Source organism: Helianthus annuus, chromosome 11 (genome assembly GCF_002127325.2).
Source record: "Helianthus annuus cultivar XRQ/B chromosome 11, HanXRQr2.0-SUNRISE, whole genome shotgun sequence".
NCBI classification, from domain to species: domain Eukaryota; kingdom Viridiplantae; phylum Streptophyta; class Magnoliopsida; order Asterales; family Asteraceae; genus Helianthus; species Helianthus annuus.
In genome coordinates, this window is record NC_035443.2 from 7,970,811 (window position 1) to 7,995,084 (window position 24,274).

The 24,274-nt window shown below is 35.7% G+C and overlaps 2 protein-coding genes across 5 annotated transcripts; one reads left to right on the top strand and one right to left on the bottom strand.

The window, feature by feature from the left end:
* Positions 1–4,657: 4,657 nt before the first annotated feature.
* LOC110889407 (G-box-binding factor 1) lies at positions 4,658–13,158 on the top strand. 2 transcript variants are annotated; one of them, XM_022136924.2, is made up of 12 exons: positions 4,658–4,865; positions 7,758–7,901; positions 8,460–8,504; positions 8,594–8,686; positions 8,770–8,859; positions 9,866–10,020; positions 10,466–10,520; positions 10,609–10,675; positions 10,744–10,886; positions 11,024–11,101; positions 11,784–11,909; positions 12,667–13,158. In XM_022136924.2, exons 2-12 carry the CDS (start codon positions 7,845–7,847, stop codon positions 12,751–12,753), a joined length of 996 nt encoding a protein of 331 aa, XP_021992616.1. In that variant the 5' UTR covers positions 4,658–4,865; positions 7,758–7,844; the 3' UTR covers positions 12,754–13,158. The 2 variants fall into 2 exon arrangements, with proteins under 2 accessions (XP_021992616.1, XP_021992617.1); XM_022136925.2 differs by having other exon boundaries at positions 10,609–10,657.
* A 492-nt stretch (positions 13,159–13,650) lies between these two features.
* Positions 13,651–16,706, bottom strand: LOC110889406 (scarecrow-like protein 15). Of its 3 annotated transcripts, XM_035979543.1 has the most exons (3): positions 14,805–16,706; positions 14,099–14,134; positions 13,651–13,991 (listed from the first exon to the last, which is right to left on the bottom strand). In XM_035979543.1, the coding sequence occupies exons 1-2, from the start codon at positions 16,271–16,273 to the stop codon at positions 14,110–14,112; spliced, it is 1,494 nt and encodes a 497-aa protein (XP_035835436.1). In that variant the 5' UTR covers positions 16,274–16,706; the 3' UTR covers positions 13,651–13,991; positions 14,099–14,109. The 3 variants fall into 3 exon arrangements, with proteins under 3 accessions (XP_035835436.1, XP_035835435.1, XP_021992615.1); XM_035979542.1 differs by lacking the exon at positions 14,099–14,134; XM_022136923.2 differs by lacking the exons at positions 13,651–13,991; positions 14,099–14,134 and having other exon boundaries at positions 14,231–16,706.
* Positions 16,707–24,274: the final 7,568 nt, after the last annotated feature.

Genomic DNA, 24,274 nt, shown 5'->3' on the forward strand with positions numbered 1-24,274 from the left:
AGGTGGATTTTGAGAGTGTGACATTATTAGTCATAAGTGCTCGAAACTCATCAAGCATGGCATTTTTCCAGACCGGGTTAGAAAACGCTTCAAATGGGGATTTGGGTTAGGGAAGATCGATGTGGATGTGTGAAGATTAAAAGGTGTTTTGGGCTTGTGAATACCCGACATAGATCGAGTTGTAATATGTCGTTGAGAATGAGTGACGGAGCTGTGGAGTGGGTTGTAGGGTGCGAGTTGGGTGGTGGAGGTGATGAAGGAGGCGGTGATGTAAGTGGGCTTAATGAGGAGTGGATAGGTGCTATTGGTGGGCTAGAAGAATTAGAGGAGGATGACCAAAATAATGGATGTAAATTATTGGTCAAAAATCGTAATTTTTAGGAGAAGAAGGTTAGGTCGACGACAAAGGAACGCGTGAAGGGAAGGATAAGAGAAGGTGCTCTGATGTCATCCAAGTAAAGCGTGCAAATATATTGTCTGCTTTCCCCCCGGTGGGTTACTCATCCAAGAACTCACGCTTTTGTTTTTACCTGGCGAGTTGCTTGCTCAGACAAAACGCATCTTAGTAGAGAAGGTTTCCACCCCTTTATAAGGAAGGCTATGTTCTCCTTCTCAACCAGGTTTGGGACTTACATCTCCACCCCCTTAGGGAGCCCAACGTCCTCGTTGTCACATTGGACTCGCCCCTTGTTCTGATATCATTTGTAAGTAGGTAAACAATCCTCCCTTTGTTATTCACTGTCTTTGGATATCAATACAAATTACAAGGGATTGACCTTTTCTATAAATGACAATATATTCAACAATTAAATTGGTTTATATATATGTCAGCTATGCTAATGAAAGTTTGAGAGTGAAGGGTTGGTGTGAATTTGGTGAACGTTTAAATTAAAGGTAAAGCAGGTTGATATTTTTGAAATTTATTATTATTATTATTATTATTATTATTATTATTATTATTATTATTTTAAATGAGCCGTTGGAGTGGTTTTTTAAATACAAATTGATTTTTAAATAAGTTACCGTTTAAAATCAAACGGACGGGTCCCACTTAAAATCAGGCGGATGGGTCTGGTGGACCAAACCGGACCGCCCTATGTCACCCTCTCCATCGCGCCTTCGTCCAGAATTCGCTTGTACAAAAGCGAACGCAGGGTTTCGAACCACACGTTGTTGATGATGTTATAGTTTTAATATCAACAAGGTGGGGCATGGGAAGAAGGGACGCATGATTTTATATTTGTTATTTTTAACTAAAATGATGTATTTCGTAAAACTTAACATGGTTTTTAACGTTCACTCTGACGACGACCTAACACCGAATAGCGAAGTTATTGAATATACGACATCGTTTTGATGAATCAGACTTGGATGTCATATTTTCCTTTTATTTTGTTGAGTTATTTTCTAAAAAGTAGCGTAGGAAATTTGAATGGCGGTTAAGATTTGATTTTCATGAAAAATCAATTGTCATGATGTTATTTATTTCATAGAAAAGTTCGTTAATTTTATTAGGTAACATATTTTGGACAGTTCATTATCTACAACTAATTATTACAAGAAGAAAATCTTAGATTTTTTTTAACGGTAAATTTGACGAATTACTGGAGTATGACCAACAGCAGAACCATCCAATTATATCCATCTTCACTAGGTATAATGTCAATACACCAATTCATGAGTAAACCCAATAAATATGAGAAATCCTTCTATAGGAATCGAACCCAAGACCTATTGATCCAAAAGTCTTATTCCACCTCGAACATGCGACTAGGCTGTAAAAAAGGTAGAAAAGCTTTGGATATTTTAAAGCGGTGTTTTCAGATCCAGACCAAACCGGCCGGTCGGACCGGGAACCGGAGGTTGAGTTGGTCTGGGTCATGGTATCGGGCCAGAAAGGCATTGAACCGGAGTTGAACCGACGACCCGGCGGTTGGACCGGGAAACAGGCCGGTCGGACCGGGTTTTCGAAGGTTGGACCGGTTTTTATATATTTTTTCAGATTTAACCCTATTAATTTTTATAATAGTAAACTATTGTTTTGGCCCTTGTGGTTTAGTCAGTTTAACCTTTTCAGCTCAAAAATGAATATTTTAACATATCAGACCTCGAGGTTGCATTTTATAACGGTTTTGGCCCCTAACACTAACTTTGTTACTTTTTTACATTTAAGTGTAAGGGTAATTATGTAATTATATACCTTATGGGTTGTTTTTGATAATTACAAAGTTCTTTTAATATTTAAGAGATTATTAATGAAATTATTCAAGTTTTTTTTATTACTTTGTTATTTTCATGATTATTATTTAATAAAATACGTTTTAAATATACAAATAAATATGTATTTTCATTAACCGTTTGTTTTTATAAATATCGTTTTAGAAAAAAATTTGTTTTTTTAACATTTTGTTTAGACCGTTTATTGTTTTTAAAATTGTTCCTTTTTAAACCGTTTGGTTTTATAAAAATCGTTCTTTTTAAAGTCGTTTGTCTTTAAAAGTTTTTTTAAACACTTCATTTCATATAATTCTTTTTAAAATCATTTGTTTTTTTAATATTTTGAAACAACTCCTCTTTTAAGTTGTTCGTTTTTAAAGTTTTACAAAACGACATGTATAAAAAACAAAAAAAATGTAATATTTGAAAAAAGATGAAACTTTCTAATAAAAAGTTTGCAAAAGATCTTTCATTTTTCAAACTTTTTTTAGAATGGTTTATTTCTTTTTCAAATCTTTCATTTTTTTGGAGCGTTTGTTTATTACAAATTCGTTATTTTTTTAACCTTTCGTTTATTAAATTCATATGTTTTTTAAGACCTAACACTCGTTAACTTATTTTTTAAGGTTTTGTTTTTTATAAACGTCCTTTTTTTAATATTCATTTTTAAACCACTCGTTTGTTTAAACTCGATCGTTTTTAAATTCCTTCAATTTTTAAAAAGAAATGCATTTTATAATCAACAATTTAAAAAAAACGAATTGTTTAAAAAGGTAAAAAAAAAATGATTTTAAAAAGAACAGTGTTACATGAACTGTTTGAGAAAAAAAAAACATTAAAAGGCAAACAACTTTAAAAAAAGATTTTAATGAACAAACGATATAAAAAGAAATAATTTAAAAATGATATACTGTTTAAAAAAGGTTAAAAATAAATGATTTTAAAAATGACGTTTATAAAAAAAACAAACGCTTAATGAAAAAAAACATATAATAAATAGAGTGAATTTCAAGTTTTGTCCTTTATCTTGAGGCCATTTTGCAAGTTTTGTCCTTTATGTTTAAATTTGACGAGTTTTGTCCTTTATGTTTAAAAATCAAGCACGTTTTGTCCTTTATGCTTGATTTTTAAGGACAAAACGTGCTTGATTTTTAAAACATAAAGGACAAAACGTGTTTGATTTTTAAACATAAAGGGTAAAACGTGCTTGATTTTTAAACATAAAGGACAAAACTCGATAAATTTAAACATAAAGGACAAAACTTGCAAAGTGGCCTAAAGATAAAGGACAAAACTTGAAATTCACTCTTATTTATATATATAACACATATTTTATTAAATAATAATCGTGAAAATAACAAAATAATAAAAAAGAAACTTGATTAATTACATTAATAATCTCTTAAATATTAAAAGAACTTTGTAATTATCAAAAACGGCCCCTAAGGTATATAATAACCTAATTACACTTACATTTAACTACAAAAAAATAACAAAGTTAGTGTCAGGACCCAAAACTAGGGCTGCTCATGAGCCGAGCCGAGCCAGGCCAAGCTCGGGCTCGGCTCGATTATAAACCGAGCTGGCTCGGCTCGGCTCGGATTTGAAACCGAGCCGAAAATCTAAGCTCGGGCTCGGCTTGGTTTTAAACCGAGCTAGCTCGGCTCGGCTTGGTTTGGCTCGATTTTATAAAAAAAACTAATATATACCTTTTAAAATTTAATAGCCTAAAATATTATTCAATAATTTAAAAGAATATATTCAAAATAAGTTCAACCTCACACAATTCAAACCAAAATCAAGTTTAACAATGCAAAATAAGTTTTAATTTCAATAAAATACAATATTAGTTCATTAGTATGGTAATCAATCTTCAAATATGCCATAAATATCAAATTACAATTCTATATACATGTAAATAATAATTAGTTTTTTTTGTAATATATTATAATGTATATAAAATTAAAACTTATTATAAGTAAAATAATTCGAGCTAAACCGAGCCGAGCTACAAAGCGAGCCGAACCGAGTAAGCTCGGCTCGTTACGAGCCGAGCCGAGCTAGGCTCACTTTCTAACCGAGCCGAGCCGGCTCGGCTCACTTTTAAACCGAGCCAAATCGAGCGAGCTTTTTCCGAGCTAAATCCGAGCGAGCTTCGAGCGAGCTCCGAGCTGCGAGCTTTTTGAACAGCCCTACCCAAAACCGTTATAAAATGCAACATCACAGTCTGATATGTTAAAATATTTATTTCTGGGCTAAAAGGGTTAAACCGGCTAAACCACAAGGGCCAAAATAATAACTTACTCTTTTTATAATTTTTACGATACCTTTCGATTCTTACGTCCGGTTCGACGATCAAACCATTGAACCGATAAGAAAACCGGTTCAATTACAAAAAGTCAAAAACATTGTTTTAAAGTCTTTTGCCTAGTCATTCATATCCGGTCTCCTTTTGACAGGTGGATCCAAAATCACCCTTCACTTGTCATCACTCTAACCCTACCCTACCAACCCCACCCCCAACCACCGCACCGCCGTACTCTCACGGCGGCCCAACACCCCAATTTTGTTGAAGCAACCGTCGGCTCTCATAATCTTCGACGGAAACATATTTTTTTTTTGGATTTAATAAAGCAGCCGTCGAACAGGTCAGACTCTGTTTTACTGAATTACTGATCCAATTATAGGCTTAGTTCTATAAATTCGTTTTATTTCTGGAGTTCATTTTTTAAATGTAGCTTAGGAGTTTTGAATTGTGATTCAGGTTTGACTTTCATCAAAGTCAATTGCTATGGTTGTAAAAATCGCTAGACGCGCTAGTTGGGCGCTTTGCTACTAACGAACGACTACTCAGGATTGAATTAATCGGATTAGAATTATATATATGTAATTTTTCAAACTTATATATATATATATATAGGATTAGGTTCAAGAGTGAACACTAGTGTAGCTTGCGAACTGAGTGAACTAATCCTGGCCATACACGTGTGTAGATCAATGGCCAGGATTTGATGTTGAAATACACTAGTGTATTTTACGATTTGATGATGAGATCCTGGCCATACACGTGTGTAGATCAATGGCTAGGATTTGTTCACTCAGTTCGCAAATACACTAGTGTTCACTCTAGAACCCCACCCTATATATATATATATAGAGAGAGAGAGAGAGAGGCCGGTTATTGTACAAATTGTCTTAACATACGCTGCGTACGGGATGCAGGATCAACATGCGATTTTTTTTCTGAACATCCGATTTTGTTTTTTTTTCAGCAACATGCGATTTTTTTTAACATGCGAAATTTTTTGTTTTTAACATGCGATCTTTGGTTTTTTTCAACATGCTGCAAACTTGCCATAGCGTACACTTCGTACGTTAAGGCATTTTGTACGATACATTTTTTCTCTCTCTCTATATATATACAAAAAGAATCAAATTTTTATATATAAATTTTCAAACTTATTAATTGGATTGGATTAACAAGCATAATTTTTCAAATACGCTGAAGATTTTGATCATTTTTTACCGATTTTGATCATTTCTCATCGATTTTGACTGAAATTTGACATATTTTGACCGCCTACCTATTTTCGGTCCTACTATGTGAAATTTAATCAGTACGTTACTGATTACTTGGTTTAAAAAAGCGTGCCTTAAGCGTGCTTAAGCTCAAAGTGACCCTAGGCGCGAAGAGTTGCGCCTTGTGTGACATAAGGCGAGCTCTGTACAAAAAGCGAGCTTTTTTGGAAAAAAAATCCCACTGAGGCGCGTGCTTCTTGTTCAGAAGGTGTTTTGTGCTTTAAACTGTTATACATTAGCTAAAATGGTTGTACATTCAAGTGATATGTACATTAAATCATGAGTAAATTACAAAAATCGTCCTTTATGTATGTCACTTATTGCAAACTGTGTCCTTTATCTTCAATAATTACAGAAAACGTACTCGATGTTTGCAAACCCTTGCAAGTTATGTCCTTCAGCCCTAACTCAGTTAATTTTTTTGTGGTTAAATCTGACCAAATGGACCCCACATTAGGGTATTTTGGTCATTTTACTCTCATGTGGGGTCCATTTGGTCAAATTTAACCACAAAATCACCCTCATGTGGGGTCCATTTGGTCAGATTTAACCACAAAAATTAACCGAGTTAGGGCTAAAGGACATAACTTGCAAGAGTTTGCAAACATCGAGTACGTTTTCTGTAATTATTGAAGACAAAGCACACAGTTTGCAATAAGTGACATACATAAAGGATGATTTTTGTAATTTACTCTTAAATCATATACAAACCTTATTTATAACTATATTTTGGGTAAGGGATGCTAAAAACGTATAAGATATATAAGCACCTTGCGCCTCGCGTACGAAAAGTCTTCCGCTTTTGCGCTTTGATTTTAAACCTTGTCGCTTTTGTGCGCTTCGCGCTTTTTTAAACCAAGCCGATTAATCCCCAATTAATTGGCGAATAATTCCAATTTTTACAACACTGGCAGAAAGTTTTTGATATAGTGTAGAGATTAGGACCATTTGGTTGATATGCCAACATATTAACACAAGAAAGAGGTAGTCATTGGTCAAGATATATAAGGTTGACTAAAGGCCAAAATGGTCACTAAATTTAAGGCATAGGGAGCAGCTGCAGGACATATGTTTCTATATGTGATTCCCTTTATTCTTCATTTTGGTATCTTGTTGGAAAAGATCTTTCAAGGGATATAGAGCCAAAAAAGCTGTCTTGAGGCGAGGGGGATCTTTATGATATGGAATATTTATTTATTTAATTAATTTAATATAATATAAGAGGAGAGTGTAATATAGGATCATAGTTGTCAATAGTGGTCGCTATAGCGAATAGAGTTGCGTATAGGTCAAAGGTCGCTACAGGTCATGTAGCCTTAAATAGCGGGATTTCAGGTTTTTTTTAATATAAATAGCGATTAAATATAGCTGGCTTTTAGGTTTTTGTTAAATATACATGTAAAATAGCATATATACCAGGGTATTTTGATATAATGTACATATAAAGTTTTTTTAATTTTTTTTCTAGTGTATCGCTGTTTATAAAATAGCGCCCGCTATTTATCGTTATTCGCTATGTAGCATACAGGTACCTTATCGCTATTTGCCGCTATTCAATAACAACAGTATATAGGATTCTTTCACAAGTTAATAACCATCAATGTACTGTGTACGCAGTACGCCCATCTCGCTAAATATTCAGAGTTGTACTATTGTAATCCAAATGAACTAAAGTAAATAGTTGAATATGTAGTATGTAGCCTAGGGGAAGTTTTGAGAAGAGTTTGCTGTCTTGATAACCATATCTTATTATTACCTGAAAATTATTGTTTTTAATCTCCACAACCAGACCTTATTACTCCTTGAAAATCACTTTCGTTTGATGATTTTAATATGCTATGATTTTGATAGAACACGTAAATACTATACTATAGTAATGTTTCCTTACCTTAAACGTTTTCATCTGTTCGTATGACCAGTCGCTTCACTTATGACAACTTCACTATACATGATTTCTGCAGGAGCTTCTTGGTTATATTACCAAGATATAACAACTCTTAGTTGCAGATAATTTTTGTCTTCATATCGGTATCTCATCCTGTGGTTTCATGGGGACAGGGGAAGAACGCTCACCCGCAAAACAATCCAAACCTACTTCAACTCAGGTTTTCCTCACTTGTTCTTCTTTGAGTCAGGGGCGTAGCTTATTAAGTGCCCCGGGGTGCACCCGCCCCCTCCAATGTTTCGGTTACAAGTGTATAATTTCCGATTTTTCGTCCGAAAATTTTAAAATTATATAGGATCGCCCCTCCAATTATTTTGCCTAAATATTTATACAATATATAAATCAAAGTAAAGTTTGTTACCACTTTAAATCTTAAAGGTCGTCGGGCTGAGTTGTATTTTTTCGTCCAGGTTTCATTCATCTCGTACCATTATATATATATTGGTCTTTTGTTTGTTAAACAATATTTAGTTTTTTATATGTAAGAACGGGTCCTTCAAATAAATGAAATTTTTTTAGTTTTATTTGGAACTACTATTATTTGACCCGACCCGAATCGAATAGCCGGCCTGACCCGGAACATAACGATAGGAAAAAAAATTTGGGTCCATGACTTTACGCCCCCTCGAAACTTTTGCTCAAGCTCCGCCACTGCTTTGAGTTATATCGAGTCTTACGTATATATCTTACAACGTTATCTCACTCTCTTTACCTGCAGGAGACACCTCCATCCACATATCTTGATTGGTCAAGCTCTATGCAGGTGCATGTTATAACCGGCATTTATATTTTTTTTTTAATATATTTTTTTTGTTAGTAGATGCATTAAACAGGTGTGACATGCTGATATAGACTCTAAATTGTGACTCTGGAGTTGTTCCGTCTTTCTTTGTCTCATCAACTGTTACGCCTCCGGTTCCTCATCCATATATGTGGGCAGGCCAGGTCATCATCTCTACTTACTGAAATAATATTATAATAATTCCAGTTTTACTCGATAATCATTTTTTAATGTAATATTATTTCAGTATCCCATGATGCCACCTTATGGGACTCCCGTTCCGTACCCGTCTGTATACCCGCCAGCAGGCGTTTATGGTCATCCTAGTATGCCGATGGTAAAAAATATTTTTCTTTCATGAAGTTTACTTTTAAAGGAACAGGATCAGGAGAGAACGCCTCAAAGTGTGAGAACGGTGAGAACGATTCTCAGCCACAAGATCTTAGTGGTTTGTGGCTGAGATTTATGCGGTGCCATTTTTGTAAATAATAGGGGCCTTGGAACTACCAGGAGGGGTAAAATAGGAAGATCCAAACAAAGGTGCACATGCTAATCACATGTCATTTTCCCCCATCATATTTAAACGACAATAACTTTTTTATACGTGATTATTTTTCGAAAAAAAATAAACCATAAAACTCAGCGTTTTTTTATCTTTCCAACGAGTATACTATTGATATGCTTTTCGAAAAAAAAATTAACTGGGTTTTATGGAGTTTTTCTGAACTGTGTGTTTTATGGCGTTTTAGACTATGTATTTTTATGGCGTTTTTCTGAACTAGGTGTTTTTATGGCGTTTTAACTAGGTATTTTCATGGCGTTTTTCTGAACCGAGTGTTTTATGGCGTTTTGAACTGAGTTTTTTCATGGCGTTTTTCTGAACTAGGTGTTTTATGGCGTTTTTAACTGGGTTTTTATGGAGTTTTTCTGAACTGGGTGTTTTATGGCGTTTTAGACTATGCATTTTTATAACGTTTTTCTGAACTAGGTGTTTTTATGGCGTTTTAACTAGGTATTTTCAAGGCGTTTTTCTGAACTGAGTGTTTTATGGCGTTTTAAACTGAGTTTTTTCATGGCGTTTTTCCGAACTAGGTGTTTTATGGCGTTTTTAACTGGGTATTTTCATGGCGTTTTTCTGAATTGGGTGTTTTTATGGCGTTTTATTTGAATACCCAGTTCATGTGAGTGGGTTTTTTGACAATATTACCCCTTAGTGTAATTTAGCATCAATGCCACATGTCACCACCAAAATTGTTCTCACCGTTCTCTCTAAATCCTGACCCTACTTTTAAATTGCAGTTGTCTCTTTTTACGTTATATAAACTGTAAAGTGCATATTGCAGCCAAACACAGAAATGGAAACAAAGGCCTCTAACGGGAAAGTCAAGGTCAACAAAAAGTCAAAGGGGAGTCACGGAAATGTCAACGATACTGGTGTTAGGGCTGGAGAGAGTGGGAAGACAGCTTCGAGTTCAGGGAATGACGGTGCCACACAAAGGTTTCCAAACCTGTATTTCGATTCATAAAATAAGTTCATATTAGAGTTAATTACTGTTTTCGTCCTTATAGTTTGTCAAAAATCACTATTTCAGTCCACTAGTTTAAAAATTGCGATTTTAGTCCCTGTGGTTTCACTTTCGTAACCATTTCAGTCCACCTCGTAACCATTTCAGTCCCTGTACTTACAAAATAAATGGATTGAAATGGTTACGAAAGTGAAACCACAGGGACTGAAATGGTTACGAAAGTGAAACCACAGGGACTGAAATGGTTACGAAAGTGAAACCACAGGGACTGAAATCACAATTTTTAAACTAATGGACTGAAATAGTGATTTTTGACAAACCACAGGGACGAAAACAGTAATTAACTCTTCATATTAATTATGGTGCATGTTATTATAAATTTTGTCATGCTGATCGTTTAGCGTGTAACGTAAGCAGTGCCGAAAGTGGAAATAACGGTTCATCTGATGCAAATGATGAGGATACCCAACAGGTATGTGGTTCCGTGTCAGTACCGGTTTTGAGATTAGAAGTATTAACTTTTCGTTAATATATTTGATTTATCGAATCGATACCTCCAGGAACATTCTGGAAGCAAAAAGGGAAGCTTCCATCAGATGCTTGCGGACGGTAGTTCTACATACTTATGTTCGTACTCGCGTATTTATGTTCGTACTCGCGTATTTATTGTATTTTTAAAATTTTCATTTCCGCAGCGAATGCACGAAACAACAATCATGTAGCTTCTATGCCTGCTACCACCAATCTTTATATGGGGATGAATATGTGGACCCCACCTACTGGATCTGTGTCACAACCGGTGACCCCGCCACCGATAATGGCTGATCGGTGGGTTCAGGTATACAAAAACGTAATCTTTTGCTGGTTTGTTTCTTATTAACGTACAATGATTTGTTGTTGAGTTACGTGTTTATTAACTTGTGAACATACATCGACATTTTGAGCAACTAACGCTTGCCGCTTTATCGTCAACAGGATGAACGAGAATTGAAAAGGCAGAAACGGAAGCAAGACAACAGAGAGTCGGCTAGAAGATCAAGGATGCGCAAGCAGGTAATAATATATATTTACTCCTACAAAATAAATGCTGTATTTTATAATAACAATTAGGGCTGTAAACGAACCGAACGAACACGAACAAGGCCTTGTTCGTGTTCGTTCGTTAAGAATATTATGTGTTCACGAACGGTTCATGAACACTTACCGAACGAGGTTTTTTGTTCGTGTTGGTTCGTTAAGGAAATGAACGTGTTCATGAACGGTTCACGAACACAAACGAACACAGATAAAATCGACAAAGTTCAATTGTATTTTTCGATGTGAATAATAAGAAAGAAAGGTGGAGGCAGGGTTTCCTATTTTATTTGTTTGGGTAAATGGTTTAGATAAAATAAATAAATGCTAAAAAAATATTTAATGAACAACATAAACAACGAACATGAACGAATATTCACGAACACGTTACCGAACGTTCATGAACGCAATTGAACGAACGAGACAGTTGTTCGTGTTCATTCATTTAACTAATCGAACGGAATTTCTTGTTCATGTTCGTTCATTAACTAAACGAACGAACATAAACGAACTTCCCGCCGAACGGTTCACGAACTGTTCCCTGAACGTTCGGTTCGTTTACAGCCCTAATAACGATGGAAAAAATGTAAAACGGAAAATATTTAAACATATGTGATTTGATCGTTTTCTAATAAAACAACTTGTTTTTTTTTTTTTACAGGCTGAGTGTGAAGCGCTACAAGCAACAGTAGAGACGCTAAATAACGAGAATCACTCACTTAGGGATGAGCTGCAGAGGCTTTCTGAGGCATGTGGGAAGCTTACAGCTGAAAATGATTCGATAAAGGTTTCCGTCACTTTCACTTCCTCTCTCAATATATACTTTTTCACGAGTATACTTTTTTTCACGAGTATACTTTTTTTCACGAGTAGTGTAGCCATGGTTGTAAAACAAGGTTTCCAAGGCCGAATACTCCCCGAGTAGTCGCTACAAGGTAGGCTGCTGAGTCGACTTTCTTTGACTGCGCCAAATTACTCGAAACCAGTCAAACGCGGTCAACCTCGGCCAAAATCGTATCTAGTAGGTCAACTCGGGCCGAGTTTGACTTAAAAAATAATAAAACATAATTTCTATGCCTATCATATTAATGAATTAATATCATTTTCACGTATTTTGTTCTAGATATTAGTAAATTTATGTTATTTGACATATATATATAATTTCCAAAAACTAATTTCTTTATACTTTAACATGTCCGAGTACTCCCCGAGTACTCTCTGCCTAGGCCGAGTACTCTCAACTCCCCGGTCGACCGACTAGGGAGCGCCTAGCGACTTTTGCAACCATATTTGTAGCATACATATATCGGTTTTAAAAAGCGTGCCTGTGGTGTGGGGTTCTTAAGGTGATATGGAAAACGCCTCAGGGCCTTCAGGCGTCTTGTCATGCACATCTGAGTCATAATTGGTCAAATTTAGGGTATGTAGGAGGCCGATACGTATAAACAACCTCATCATAACTTCCAAATTACATGACATAAAATTATTTAGCATTTCACATCATGTCGAATAAACTTTTTATATGATTTACGTTGGCTGGACAGGATGAGTTAACCCGGTCTATTGGACCTGAAGCTGTGACAAAACCGGATGCACAACTTGAATCTCAAACCAACGAAGGCGACAGTTGACAAGAAAGTTATTCGATTAAGTCAACAACCATTTTTTAAGGGATTTTGACTATAGGATTAATCAAGGAAGTCGTTAACATTTTGTTATAGAATCTCTGGTCCTGATGCTTGGCGTTGTACAAGTTAAGATTATACCAGGAATTAGGTCAGAATTATGTGCTCATTTTAGGGGTGAGCAAGTTTAGGTCCGGACCGAAAATAAGCGAGAACCGAACCAAAAATATACCTAACCCGACCCGAACCCAAGTACCTAGGTATTTAGATCGGTTCCTATTTTTCATGTAAAATAGGGTCGGGTCGGTTCTCGGTTCTTTTCATGGTAAAACCCGACTTGGACCTATGAGCCTCATTTTTAACTTTCACAAATTCATTCTTCAATGAATATTATAGCCATATTGTGTGAGAGTTTGTCTTGCCATTGCCTTTCTCATGTGTTGTTTAGTATTTTTTTTATTAAAAAAATGGTGATCCATCCATCATTTGGGCTTTGGGGTGTGGATCACGTCAGGTTGGCAGGTTGAATAGATGAACCTGAACACAACTCATATGTTTATTCCTTTGAGAAAATCAATCCTAACATTAACACCCTTGAAATCATGCCTTGTTCAAGTCAATGTTTTGGATTGACCCATATTATATTTATCTATGGATATGAGTAATACTTGGTGACTTGATAATTTAAACAACCAATTATTGTAATGTATTTCTTTTAAATTTCACCTCAGAAACTTTTTAAAAGAAATCTGAGTATTAAATGTTAAAATATGAAAATAACTCATATCTAATCGGTAGGTCAGGTTGAGCGGGATAACGGGTTCAGGTCAGGTTAGGTTTTGACAAAATTGGGTTACATTTCCATTGTATTCATGTTTTGACTTTTGAGGTCAAATAACCTGCTTTGTAATGAAAACTCAAAAATACATAATTTTATTGAAGTTGAACTTTACATAATTTCAAAACGTAACACATTTGACTCAAAAATTCCAACACCCTTTTCTCTAATAGATATTCCAATTTGATTTACTCACCCTTTTTCTCTAATAGATATTTCAAATTAATTTACTTACTTACAGTAGATTACACCTCCAAATTCAACAAACTTTTCTCAGGACACGTGAATAAAAATTCCAACAGCCTTTTTCTATGCTAATTGTGGACGGAGTCCAACCCAACCCGCATCTCTCTCAGAACAAACTCCACGTCGTACAAAAGCGAGGAAGAAGCTCAGGAGGTGCAACCTGCGAGAGGCAAACATATGTGAGAGAGCAAGAAGAAGAGGTGTGGGAGCGTGTTGGTGTTGGTGTTGAAACACCAACCCCTCTATACAGGATCTCACAAGAAATACCTCCTGCAACGTTATTCTGTCTCCACTGCACCTACCCTAATTTCACAGCAAATTACATCATCATCATCATCTTCAAACACGTTATCATCACAATTATAGAGTAACAAATTTATGAATGAAACGCGAATAACAGAGTTCGAAATCGATAGTCATTACTCATTAGCCATCTAAAATATGATTACTTACCCATAACCCTAAATTGGCAAGTATTATTATTAATCCAATCCCCAAAATAAACACATGTGTACCAACATTATTGCCTATGTGAAAAGTACATCAACCTTACTAATCCTCATTGGTTAAAAAAAGAGTTAAAGTTCATTTTAGTCCCTATGTTTGGGTCATTTGTTAATTTAGTCCAAAGGTTTGAAACGTTGTCATTTTAGTCCAAATAGTATTAAACGTTGCCATTTTAGTCCACTGTGTTAACTCCATCACTTTATTTTGTTAACTAAAAGGACATTTCGATCATTTTAAATGTAATTCTGTTAACTAGAAAGACAATTCGAACATATAAAATGATCGAATTACCCTTTTAGCTAACATAAAAAAAATAGATGGAGAATGGCAACGTTTGAAACTATTTGGACAAAAATGGTAACGTTTCAAACTTTTGAAATAAACTGGCAAAATGACTCAAATCATAGATACTAAAAAGACATTTAACTCTTAAAAAAAACTTAAAACTTAAAAACTCCATACTGACGTGGCAACAAGTGGCCTATCATGCCAGCAAAGCATCATCTCTGCATGTTGTTTCACCACATGAAACCCTCTGACCTGCACTCGCCGGACCAAACACTCCGCCTGAAACTCACCAAACTGACTCATCGCCACCGGCCGGAGCCCCGCCCTACCGAACGCCTCCCGCCACGGACTCACATTCCGACCGCCGTCCTCCACCGCCGCTATTATCTTCGGCAGTAACACAAACATCTCAATACTCTTTATCCAGTCACCTCCAGCACCGCCGGCGACGTTCGCCGCCTCTAGCGATTCTAGAACCGTCGTGTACAATTCAACACCGTCGATAACCGCTTTACTAAAAAACGACGCTCCAGATCCGTTCAATTCGCCGTCGACGTACACCACGACGGTTGGAGAAACTCGCCGGAGATCGTTAACAAAACCAGATCCAATTCGCCGGAAAATCATCGGCGAGAGAAGAACGGCGGTTTTCTCTCCGTTAATAAACTTAATCGATTTAAACGATGCGAATTCAAACGCGCGAATTGAAACGAAATTGATCTCGAAACGTAGTTTCAGATCTGTAGAGAATTGATGTAGATTATCTCGAATCAATCGCGATTCCGGTTCGTATTCTTCCGGAACTACGGCGGTGATTCTCACCGCCGGTGAGTGAACTTTACGCGCCTCCGCCTTCTCCGCAACCGCTTTCAGAAACGACGCCCAATGACCGCCAAAACCGATGTCGAAATCGATGACGTGGACGATCATCACACCGTCAACCGCATCAAGGATCGCTTGATTTGCAGTAAAGCTAGAGAACATCGGAATCGGAGAAACAGTTGAAAACGTCCGGTACGCTTTAATCACTTGTACAATTTCATACGACGTACAACTCTGTAAGCTTCTAGTAGTAGACGTAGATCCATTAAACAGATTCTGAATCGCTTCTTTGAAGTAAAACGCAGCTCGTTGAAGCGGTTTTCCGGTAGGTGAACGGAGCCGCTGGTTCAGCCGCGAGAGTATCACTTGCGCGAGCTGAAACGACTGCGTTTCGAAGCACTCGGCTAACCGAGTCAACTCGATTCTATAATCGAACTCGTTCGTGTGAGTCGCATCTTCTTCACTCATCAAATTATTCAAATCGAAAAGGTTTTGGTTCAAATTTTGATCGAAATCTGAATAAAAAAAGGACGGAAGATCTGGTAGATCTAGAGGATAACCAGATGATCTATTCGAATTATTGTTCGAATTATTAGTATTAGAATTAGAATTAGTGTTAGAATCATCGTAAAGCCCTAATTCTCTCATGAGAGAATCAGAATCCCATTCGTCAACCTGATTATTAATCATTCCATGTTCGAAACTGTCGTAAGCGAAAGAGGTGAGCTCTGATGAAGTTCCGGTGACCGGAGAAGGAGGACTCCGGCGAATATCGAGGACTGATTTAGGTTCAGCAGCGATTGAAGAGACGAAGGGTAATTTCATTACTGTCAAAAGAATTGAAGGGAAGGAGGAGTTTGATTATAGTTATAAGTTTTGTATGTATGGTTGAGTGTGGGGGTGGGGGTGGTGATTGTAGAGTTTTAAGCGGTTGAGTGATGGAAAAGTGGTGGTGGTGGGGACGGGAATGGTGAAGGATGGAGATAAGCATGATAGTATGATACACATTGAGTGGACAAGATGGGTGAGAAGAAGAGTTTACAGAAGTAACTTCATCAACTCTTTTGCATGGAGCTTCTGCATGAAGAAATTCACAACTTCTTTTACTTATTATTTTTATTATAATATAATACTATGATGATATAATATACTGAAGTAATTAAAAAAAAGTAAATGTTTTTAATTACATTAGAGAAAATTACTCGGATAGTTTCTCTGGTTTGCCAATTTATAATATAATACTATGATGATAGTTTCTCTGGTTTGCCAATATTTTATCCTTAGTTCTTAATTTTCTAAAGCTAGATGTGTGTTTCTATGGGCAGACCCAAGTAGGGGCGAGGGTGGACGGGCGCCCCCCTTAAAAACTTAAGGTGCTGTTTGTTTTTTAAAAGGTAAATGACTGCAGTTAACAGATCACATCTGCTTACATCTGTAGAAAAAGAGGTGGACCAAATCTCTATAGTCTACAAGAAGAAGGTTGTTTGTTTTTTAACGTATACAGACTTCTAAAATAAACTGATAGTTGTGTACGGACGGTGGTGGTGGGTGGTGGTAGTGCTGGATGGTGATGGTGGTAGACAGTGGTGGTGGGTGGTGGACGGTGGTGATGGACGGTAGTGGGTGGTCGACGGTGGTGGTGGTGGTGGTGGTGATGGACGGTAGTGGGTGGTAGATGGTGGTGGTGAACTGTGGTGGTGGTGAACTGTGGTTGTGGTGAGTGGTGGTGTTTAATTCTCTGCAGACCTTAGAAGATCTTAGAAGTGGCTGGGCGAAGTCTGCACCAATAAGAGCTTGTGCAGACGTTTTTTAATGAAACGTCTTCGGAAAAACAAACAGTCTGCATGTGGCAATGTCTGCGCGTGGTCTGCGCGGCGCAGACCGAAGAGCTTGCGCAGAGATTTCAGGAAAAAAAAAAAAAAAAAAAAAAAAAAAAAACCAACACCTAAGTGTATTTTGTAGGTAAAAATCTTAATCGAACCCTGGAAAGTTTGGTTGAACTCCTTGTTCGCACCCCCCTGAAAATAATTCATTTGCCTGCCACTGCATGCTCCCTATGGTTTGCTCACTTGTTACTCAAATAGTCCTTGACCGAATTGCTGTTAGTTTTTCTAGTTAAGTCTATGTAAAATTACAAATTCACCCTTGCTATTAGAATATAACAATTATAACTTTAAAAAATATTAAATATTAATTGCATAGGCCCACCCCCCCGTCACCCAATCACCCCTTTCTTCTCCATCGAATCATCCATTTCTCTAGCAACACATGTCTCTATGCAATATATAGCTCATGAGTGTAATTGGTTCGTAGTTTTCTGTTGAATAAAATACAACCTTATAAAGGCAATTTTACAGAAGTAAAAGAGAGATTAAAGGAACCATTCTTGTCTTGGTAATAAAATAACAACATTGACTAGTGCTGTCCAAAAAGCCCGGAGCTCGTTCGAAGCTCGCTCGGATTTAGCTTGGAAAAAGCTCGCTCGATATGGCTCGGTTTGAAAGTAAGCCGAGCTAGCTCGGCTCGTGACGAGCCAAATTGGCTCGGTTTGGCTCGCTTGGTAACTCGACTCGGCTTAGCTCGAATTATTTTACTTATAATATATTTTATTTTTATATATATATATATATATAATATTACAAAAACGTGATTATTATTTACATATATTTAGGGTTGTAGTTTGATATCTATGACGTATTTAAAGGTTGATTGTCGTGCTAATGAACAAATATTGTATTTACTTGAAATATAAAACTTATTTTGCGTTGTTGAACGTGATTTTGGCTTGTAATGTATTAGGTTGAACTTATTTTGAATATGTTCTTTTGAAGTATTGAATAATATTTTAAAATACTGAATTTTGAGAATGTTGAAAGGCATTATAAGGCTCATTATGAGAGGTTATCCAATCCAGGGAACCATAGCAGTCCAACAAGATAGTTCAGGAGGATTTACATATGCTTAGGTGCATTAAAGACAGGATTTAAGCTAGCAGGAACACCACTATTGAGGCTTGATGGTGTTTTTTGAAAAAGGCCATTTTTCCTACGCAGATTTCAACAGTAGTGGGAGTAGATGCTAAATCACGTATCATATGTGCAAACAGTAACAAATTCTCAATGTGAACATCTATAATCATGTATCAAATGATCAATGAATACTTAAATCACGGACCAAATACTTAATGTATGCCTAAATCTGGAATCACTTACCATGCATGCAAAAGCATTAACAAACACTCAATGTAATAATCACGTACCATGCGCGCAAACACTAACAAATGCTCGATGTAACACTACATCTATAATCACGTAACGACTTATATTATAGATCTAATCACGTAATCACATAAAAACAAGTTCTCATTATATTGAATGTATAATCACGTAATAAGCATAACATTAGTAAAAAAATTATACAATCAAAAAAACTATAATAACATAATTACGTTGGATACATAAGCACAGAGCCGGCCCTGAGAATTCGTGTACCCTGTTCGAACTCGAAAAAATGTGCCCTTAAGCCTTCACAAAACTGGGTATTGGGCTCACTAAAGGTCTAAATCTAATGCCAAAAGGGTTAATAACTAATCTAAATCATAAGAATAGTTTTGTAAGGGGGCCTATATTGGTGTTTGTATGAGTGTACCCTATTAAAAAAATATCTTACATATACATATCGGGTTTTTTTATAAAAAATGTGCCCCTCGAAATATCGGGCCCTGGCCGGTGGTCCTCCCCGCCCACCCCCAGGGCCGGCTATGCATAAGCACGTGACATTACACTTGTTGCATATGATACGTGATTATAGATGTAGGGTCACATTTCGTATTTGTTACTACTTGTACATATAGTACATAATTATGTAACATCACACAAGTTACATAACTTTTTAGCTTGTAAAATAGAAAATTTAAAGATTAAGAAAACTATAGCAATAGTCTTCTCAAGTTAAATAGAATGAAATATTCGTTAAAACGGTGTAAATTTAAAAAAATATATATTATCGTATGAAAAAGTTATAGTCGTTTGAAAACCGTGGGTGATGTACAACCCGACAATCGAGTGATACCAATTCATCGAATATTTTTGAATATTTGGACCGGTAAAAAAAAGTTTAGGTCCACCAATGAAGTTGATCGAATCAAATATGACCACATTTGATGAAGATAGCCGATTTTAGATGGTTATCAAATTTTGATATTTGAATATAAACTAAGTGGTTATTATTCAATAATCGGGTATGATCAAAGTTCTAACAAACCAATGATCAACTATTAGAATTGCAACAAAATTAAGTTATGACATAAAGACAGTTAACGAACATGGGGACCCATGAGTCGCCTTTGTGTGCCTAAAGAAAAGAAGAAAAAAGAGAAAACAAAAGTAGTCCACAAGTTTATAAAAGTTGAAAGGACGAATATATTCTTCCGTCACCGCCAAGTAAAAAAAAAAAAAACTTTTATGTTATTATAACATACATAATGCACAATATTATATAAAGAAATCTTGTCCTAATTTTTTTAGACAAGTTTATATTTTTGGAATTAAGAGTTTTATGAGTTTATTACAATTTACTAGCGATTTGGAAGCGTTGAAGATGTAGTTTTCTAGCGGTGCTTGTATCGTAAACGAGCCAATTGTTTTGAGTTATGTGTCTAAAACTGAAGCTTGATTTGTAATAATTTTTCAAAATCAAACTCGACTCATTTGTAATTTTTTTAAATATTTTATTTGTTAGGTGCTTATAGATTTCGATATATAAAATAAAAAATCTTTATACAACTAATAGGCTCGTGATCCAAGTCAACATCGGTAAGTGAAGTTTGAGTTCGAGATTACTTATTAAACGAGCTCCAATTTAGACTCGTGCTCGTTTAACTCATCTCAATTTAGATTTTTAGTAAGCCACTTTCGAGTAGCTTAGGAATGATTTGGTTCGTTGATCGGTCCCTTTACAAAAGTTAGTCCATAGTTGCACAAATTTACTTTTTGCAAAAGAAAATAAAAAAAATATTAATATACGCATTTAAAATATCGCTTTTGGTGGATAATCATTTAAATTTAGCATAACTTACATATAAAATTTGTTAAGAAATTTTATTTTGGTGGATAATCATTTAAATTGCAATTTAATATTTTAATTTAGCATCATTTACAAAACCATTTTGTGGACACTTGTCCTTATATTAGACCATATTTTATAGATAAGTGTTATTTTAGTTTAATCTTTCTAATTAGTTATAAATCATTTTCCTACTAAATATTATTTAGTTTAATTTTTTATGGATAATTCTTATTTAGTTTAATCTCCTCCTCATTTATAATATTATATATTTAACTAATAGAGTAAATTATGATTTTGGCCCATGTGGTTATATCACTTTTACTCTTTTAGCCCAAAAAGAATTTTTAACATCTGAGCCTCCAACGTCTTTTTTTTTTCTAATCTTTTTGGCCCCTAACGTTTTTTTTCTAACCCTTTTAGCCCCTAACATTTAATGGATGGGTTAGTGTTAGGGCTAAAAGGGTTAGAAAAAAAGACGTTGGGGATTCAGATGTTAAGAAATTCCAAATAAAATTCCATAAATTATCTTATTATTTATTTATATTAATTACTAGGTTAGAAATTAGATCTTAATAATTAAAACAAAATCGAGCATTTTCATAACGAGGGTGGAGGGAACGATTTTCTTCTTTATATTAATTACTAAATTAGAATTATATCTTAATAATTAAAACAAATATCGAGCATTTTCATAACGAGGGGGGAGGGAACGATTTTCTTGCTTAACAAATAATTTATTTATTTAATATATTTAAAATACAAGAAGAAGAATAACTACATTTATCATACTAATAAATTTTGTCACAGCCCCCAATCCCTAGTTCCCGGGAACGGGCGGCCGTGAGCCAGTTTCGGTGGTATCACATTTATTTATCCAATTTGGCAGCGGAAATTTTCATCAGGGCCGTAGTTAGGAAATATTTTAATCAGAGTAAACCACCATGTTTTATAACATTAAACATATGGGTAAAACCCAAGTTTTCAATACACACGTTTCATAGGAATAAATCCTATTTATTTGAATAAAACATCCATTTTATTATTAGGTAACTTTATTGCCACTTTTCCAAGCCTTCAGTGCTGTCCAGCTGGCTTCTATTTGGCTTTTACATATTGTTACCTGAAACGCGTTTTAAAACATTTTGTCAGTGGGAAATACTGGTGAGTGATTCCCAGTTTAATCAAGTTTAAGTAAAAACCAATTTGCAGTATTGAGGGCACATCCGCAATTACATTTGTATCCAAGACATCACAATTAACATCAGTGGTACGGTCATACTCAACTTATGGGATGTTACCACGCCAGTAACCAATTTTGTATACAAAACCCCAACATACCCACTATAATTGTATTCTTTACAAATACTCAATAACTGCTTTGTATATATTTAATTAAGTGAGGTTTTGTAAAAACTGTTTATAAAAAGGAGATTACTCACAAAAAGGTTTACATAAAAAGAAGGATTACTCACAAAAAGGTTTACATAAAAAGAAGGATTACTCACAAAAAGGTTTACATAAAAAGAAGGATTACTCACATTGCTGTTTTAGGTTTTTCGTAAGGGTTTCCTGGAGATAATCTATAAATTACACAAATGCACGTGTGTTAGCATAATAACCCATTTTAACATTAGTAATACCCTCCCCGAGACGGCATTCCAACGACTACGTCGGGCAGAACCACGACAGCCGTTACGGAACCCTAGATCAATCGGGCAGCGTATCTAATACGTCTCCAGGGGTTATAATACTTACATCGTAGCAGAACCTCGCTATTTTAGGGGGTATAATGCCCGGCTATAATAACTCCCTACAGAAATTGTGATTTGAGATTGAGAATGTGAACGACGGAAACTGAAAGCCCATTGCCTTCTTATATAGGGCTGTAATTGGACTTCCTCGCGGCCCGCGTGACATTAGGGCTGGGCCTACGCGGCCCGCGTCAATCCTGGTCAACGGACTAGCTTGTCCGGCTCACCCCTAGACTCGCCACGATGATGACACGTGTCATCACCGGGCTGCGCCACTATCTTGGTCGCTCGCGGCCCGCATTAACTTGGATACACCTTTACGTGGCCCGCTTGAACTTAAAAATCAAAGAATTCTGGTTATATCCTCGCGCGGCCCGCGTTAGGTTGAGGTGAGGTCCCATGCGGCCCGCCTCAACTTATTATTTATTGTTTTTAATTTATTTTATATATTATATTCTAATTTGGGCTCGGTTTTCACATACGGGGTGCATATAAAGACATATTAATATATTTACAATATATTAGGGTGTCAGAAATATTATGAGGATGTCGGTTTTACCGAGGGTTGTTATAAATTTATCCAAAAACAACCATCTTTTTTAGATGCAACTCAAGTCTATATGTTTAAATTTTAAAGTTATATAACTTAATAATTACCGATAATTTATACTTATCTAATTAATTTAAATATTATTTTGTAGTTGTAAGTTTATCTAATTGGCTAATTGCTATATGCCTAATCTTACCACTCCTTTCCAGGGAGAGACTTAGCTTTCCTCTCTTGATGAATCTTACCACTCCTTTCCAGGGAGAGACTTTCAATAGTACTTTATCTCCTACTTGAAATTCTAATGTTTTGCGTCTGTTATCGGCATAACTCTTTTGTCGATCACGTGCTGCTTTCAGTCGTTCCTTGACTTGAATGATTTTGTCAGTTGTTTCTTGTACTACTTCAAGTCCAGATAATTGTTTTTCCCCAATTTCTGCCCAACAGACTGGGGTTCTGCACTTTCGTCCATAAAGTGCTTCGAATGGTGCAGCATTGATACTTGTGTGATAACTGTTATTATAAGAAAATTCTATTAAAGGTAAGTGTTCGTCCCAATTACCTCCAAAATCAATTACACAAGCTCTAAGCATGTCCTCCATTGTCTGAATTGTCCTTTCACTTTGTCCGTTCGTTTGAGGATGATAAGTTGTGCTTAGATTTAACCTGGTTCCCATTGCTTTTTGGAAACTTGACCAAAAATGAGAGGTAAAAGGCTATCCCTATCAGAAACAATTGATAAAGGAATTCCATGTAAAGAAACAATTTCATTTACATACAATTTGGCTAATTGTTCCATACTAAAGGTTTCCTTCATTGGTAAGAAATGAGCTGACTTGGTTAATCTATCTACAATCACCCAGATTGTATCATTACCTTTTCTTGTTTTAGGCAATTTGGTAACAAAATCCATTGTTATCAATTCCCATTTCCAAGCTGGTATTTCTAATTGTTGTAACAATCCTGAGGGTTTCTGATGTTCAGCTTTAACTTGTGAGCAAGTTAAACATTTAGAAACATAAGCTGCTACATCCTTTTTCATTCCTATCCACCAGAAATTTTTCCTTAAATCCTGGTACATTTTATCACTTCCTGGGTGCATCGTATATTTAGACTTATGAGCTTCTTCTAATATACGGTGACGTAAATTTCCTAATTTAGGTATCCACATTCTTTTTTTATGGAATCTCCAAATTCCATCTGTTCCTTGTTCTAATTCTTTAATCATTCCTTTTAATTTTTCAGTATCTTCCTTGATTACTGATTCTTGTGCTTCCCTAATCTGTTCATTTAAATCTACTTACAGATTTAATTTAAGAGAACGTACCCTTTTTGGCTTTTCGTGATATTTTCGACTTAAAGCATCAGCCACCACATTGGCTTTTCCTGCATGATACTGGATATCACAATCATAATCACTAAGTAATTCCATCTAGCGTCTCTGTCTCATATTCAATTCTT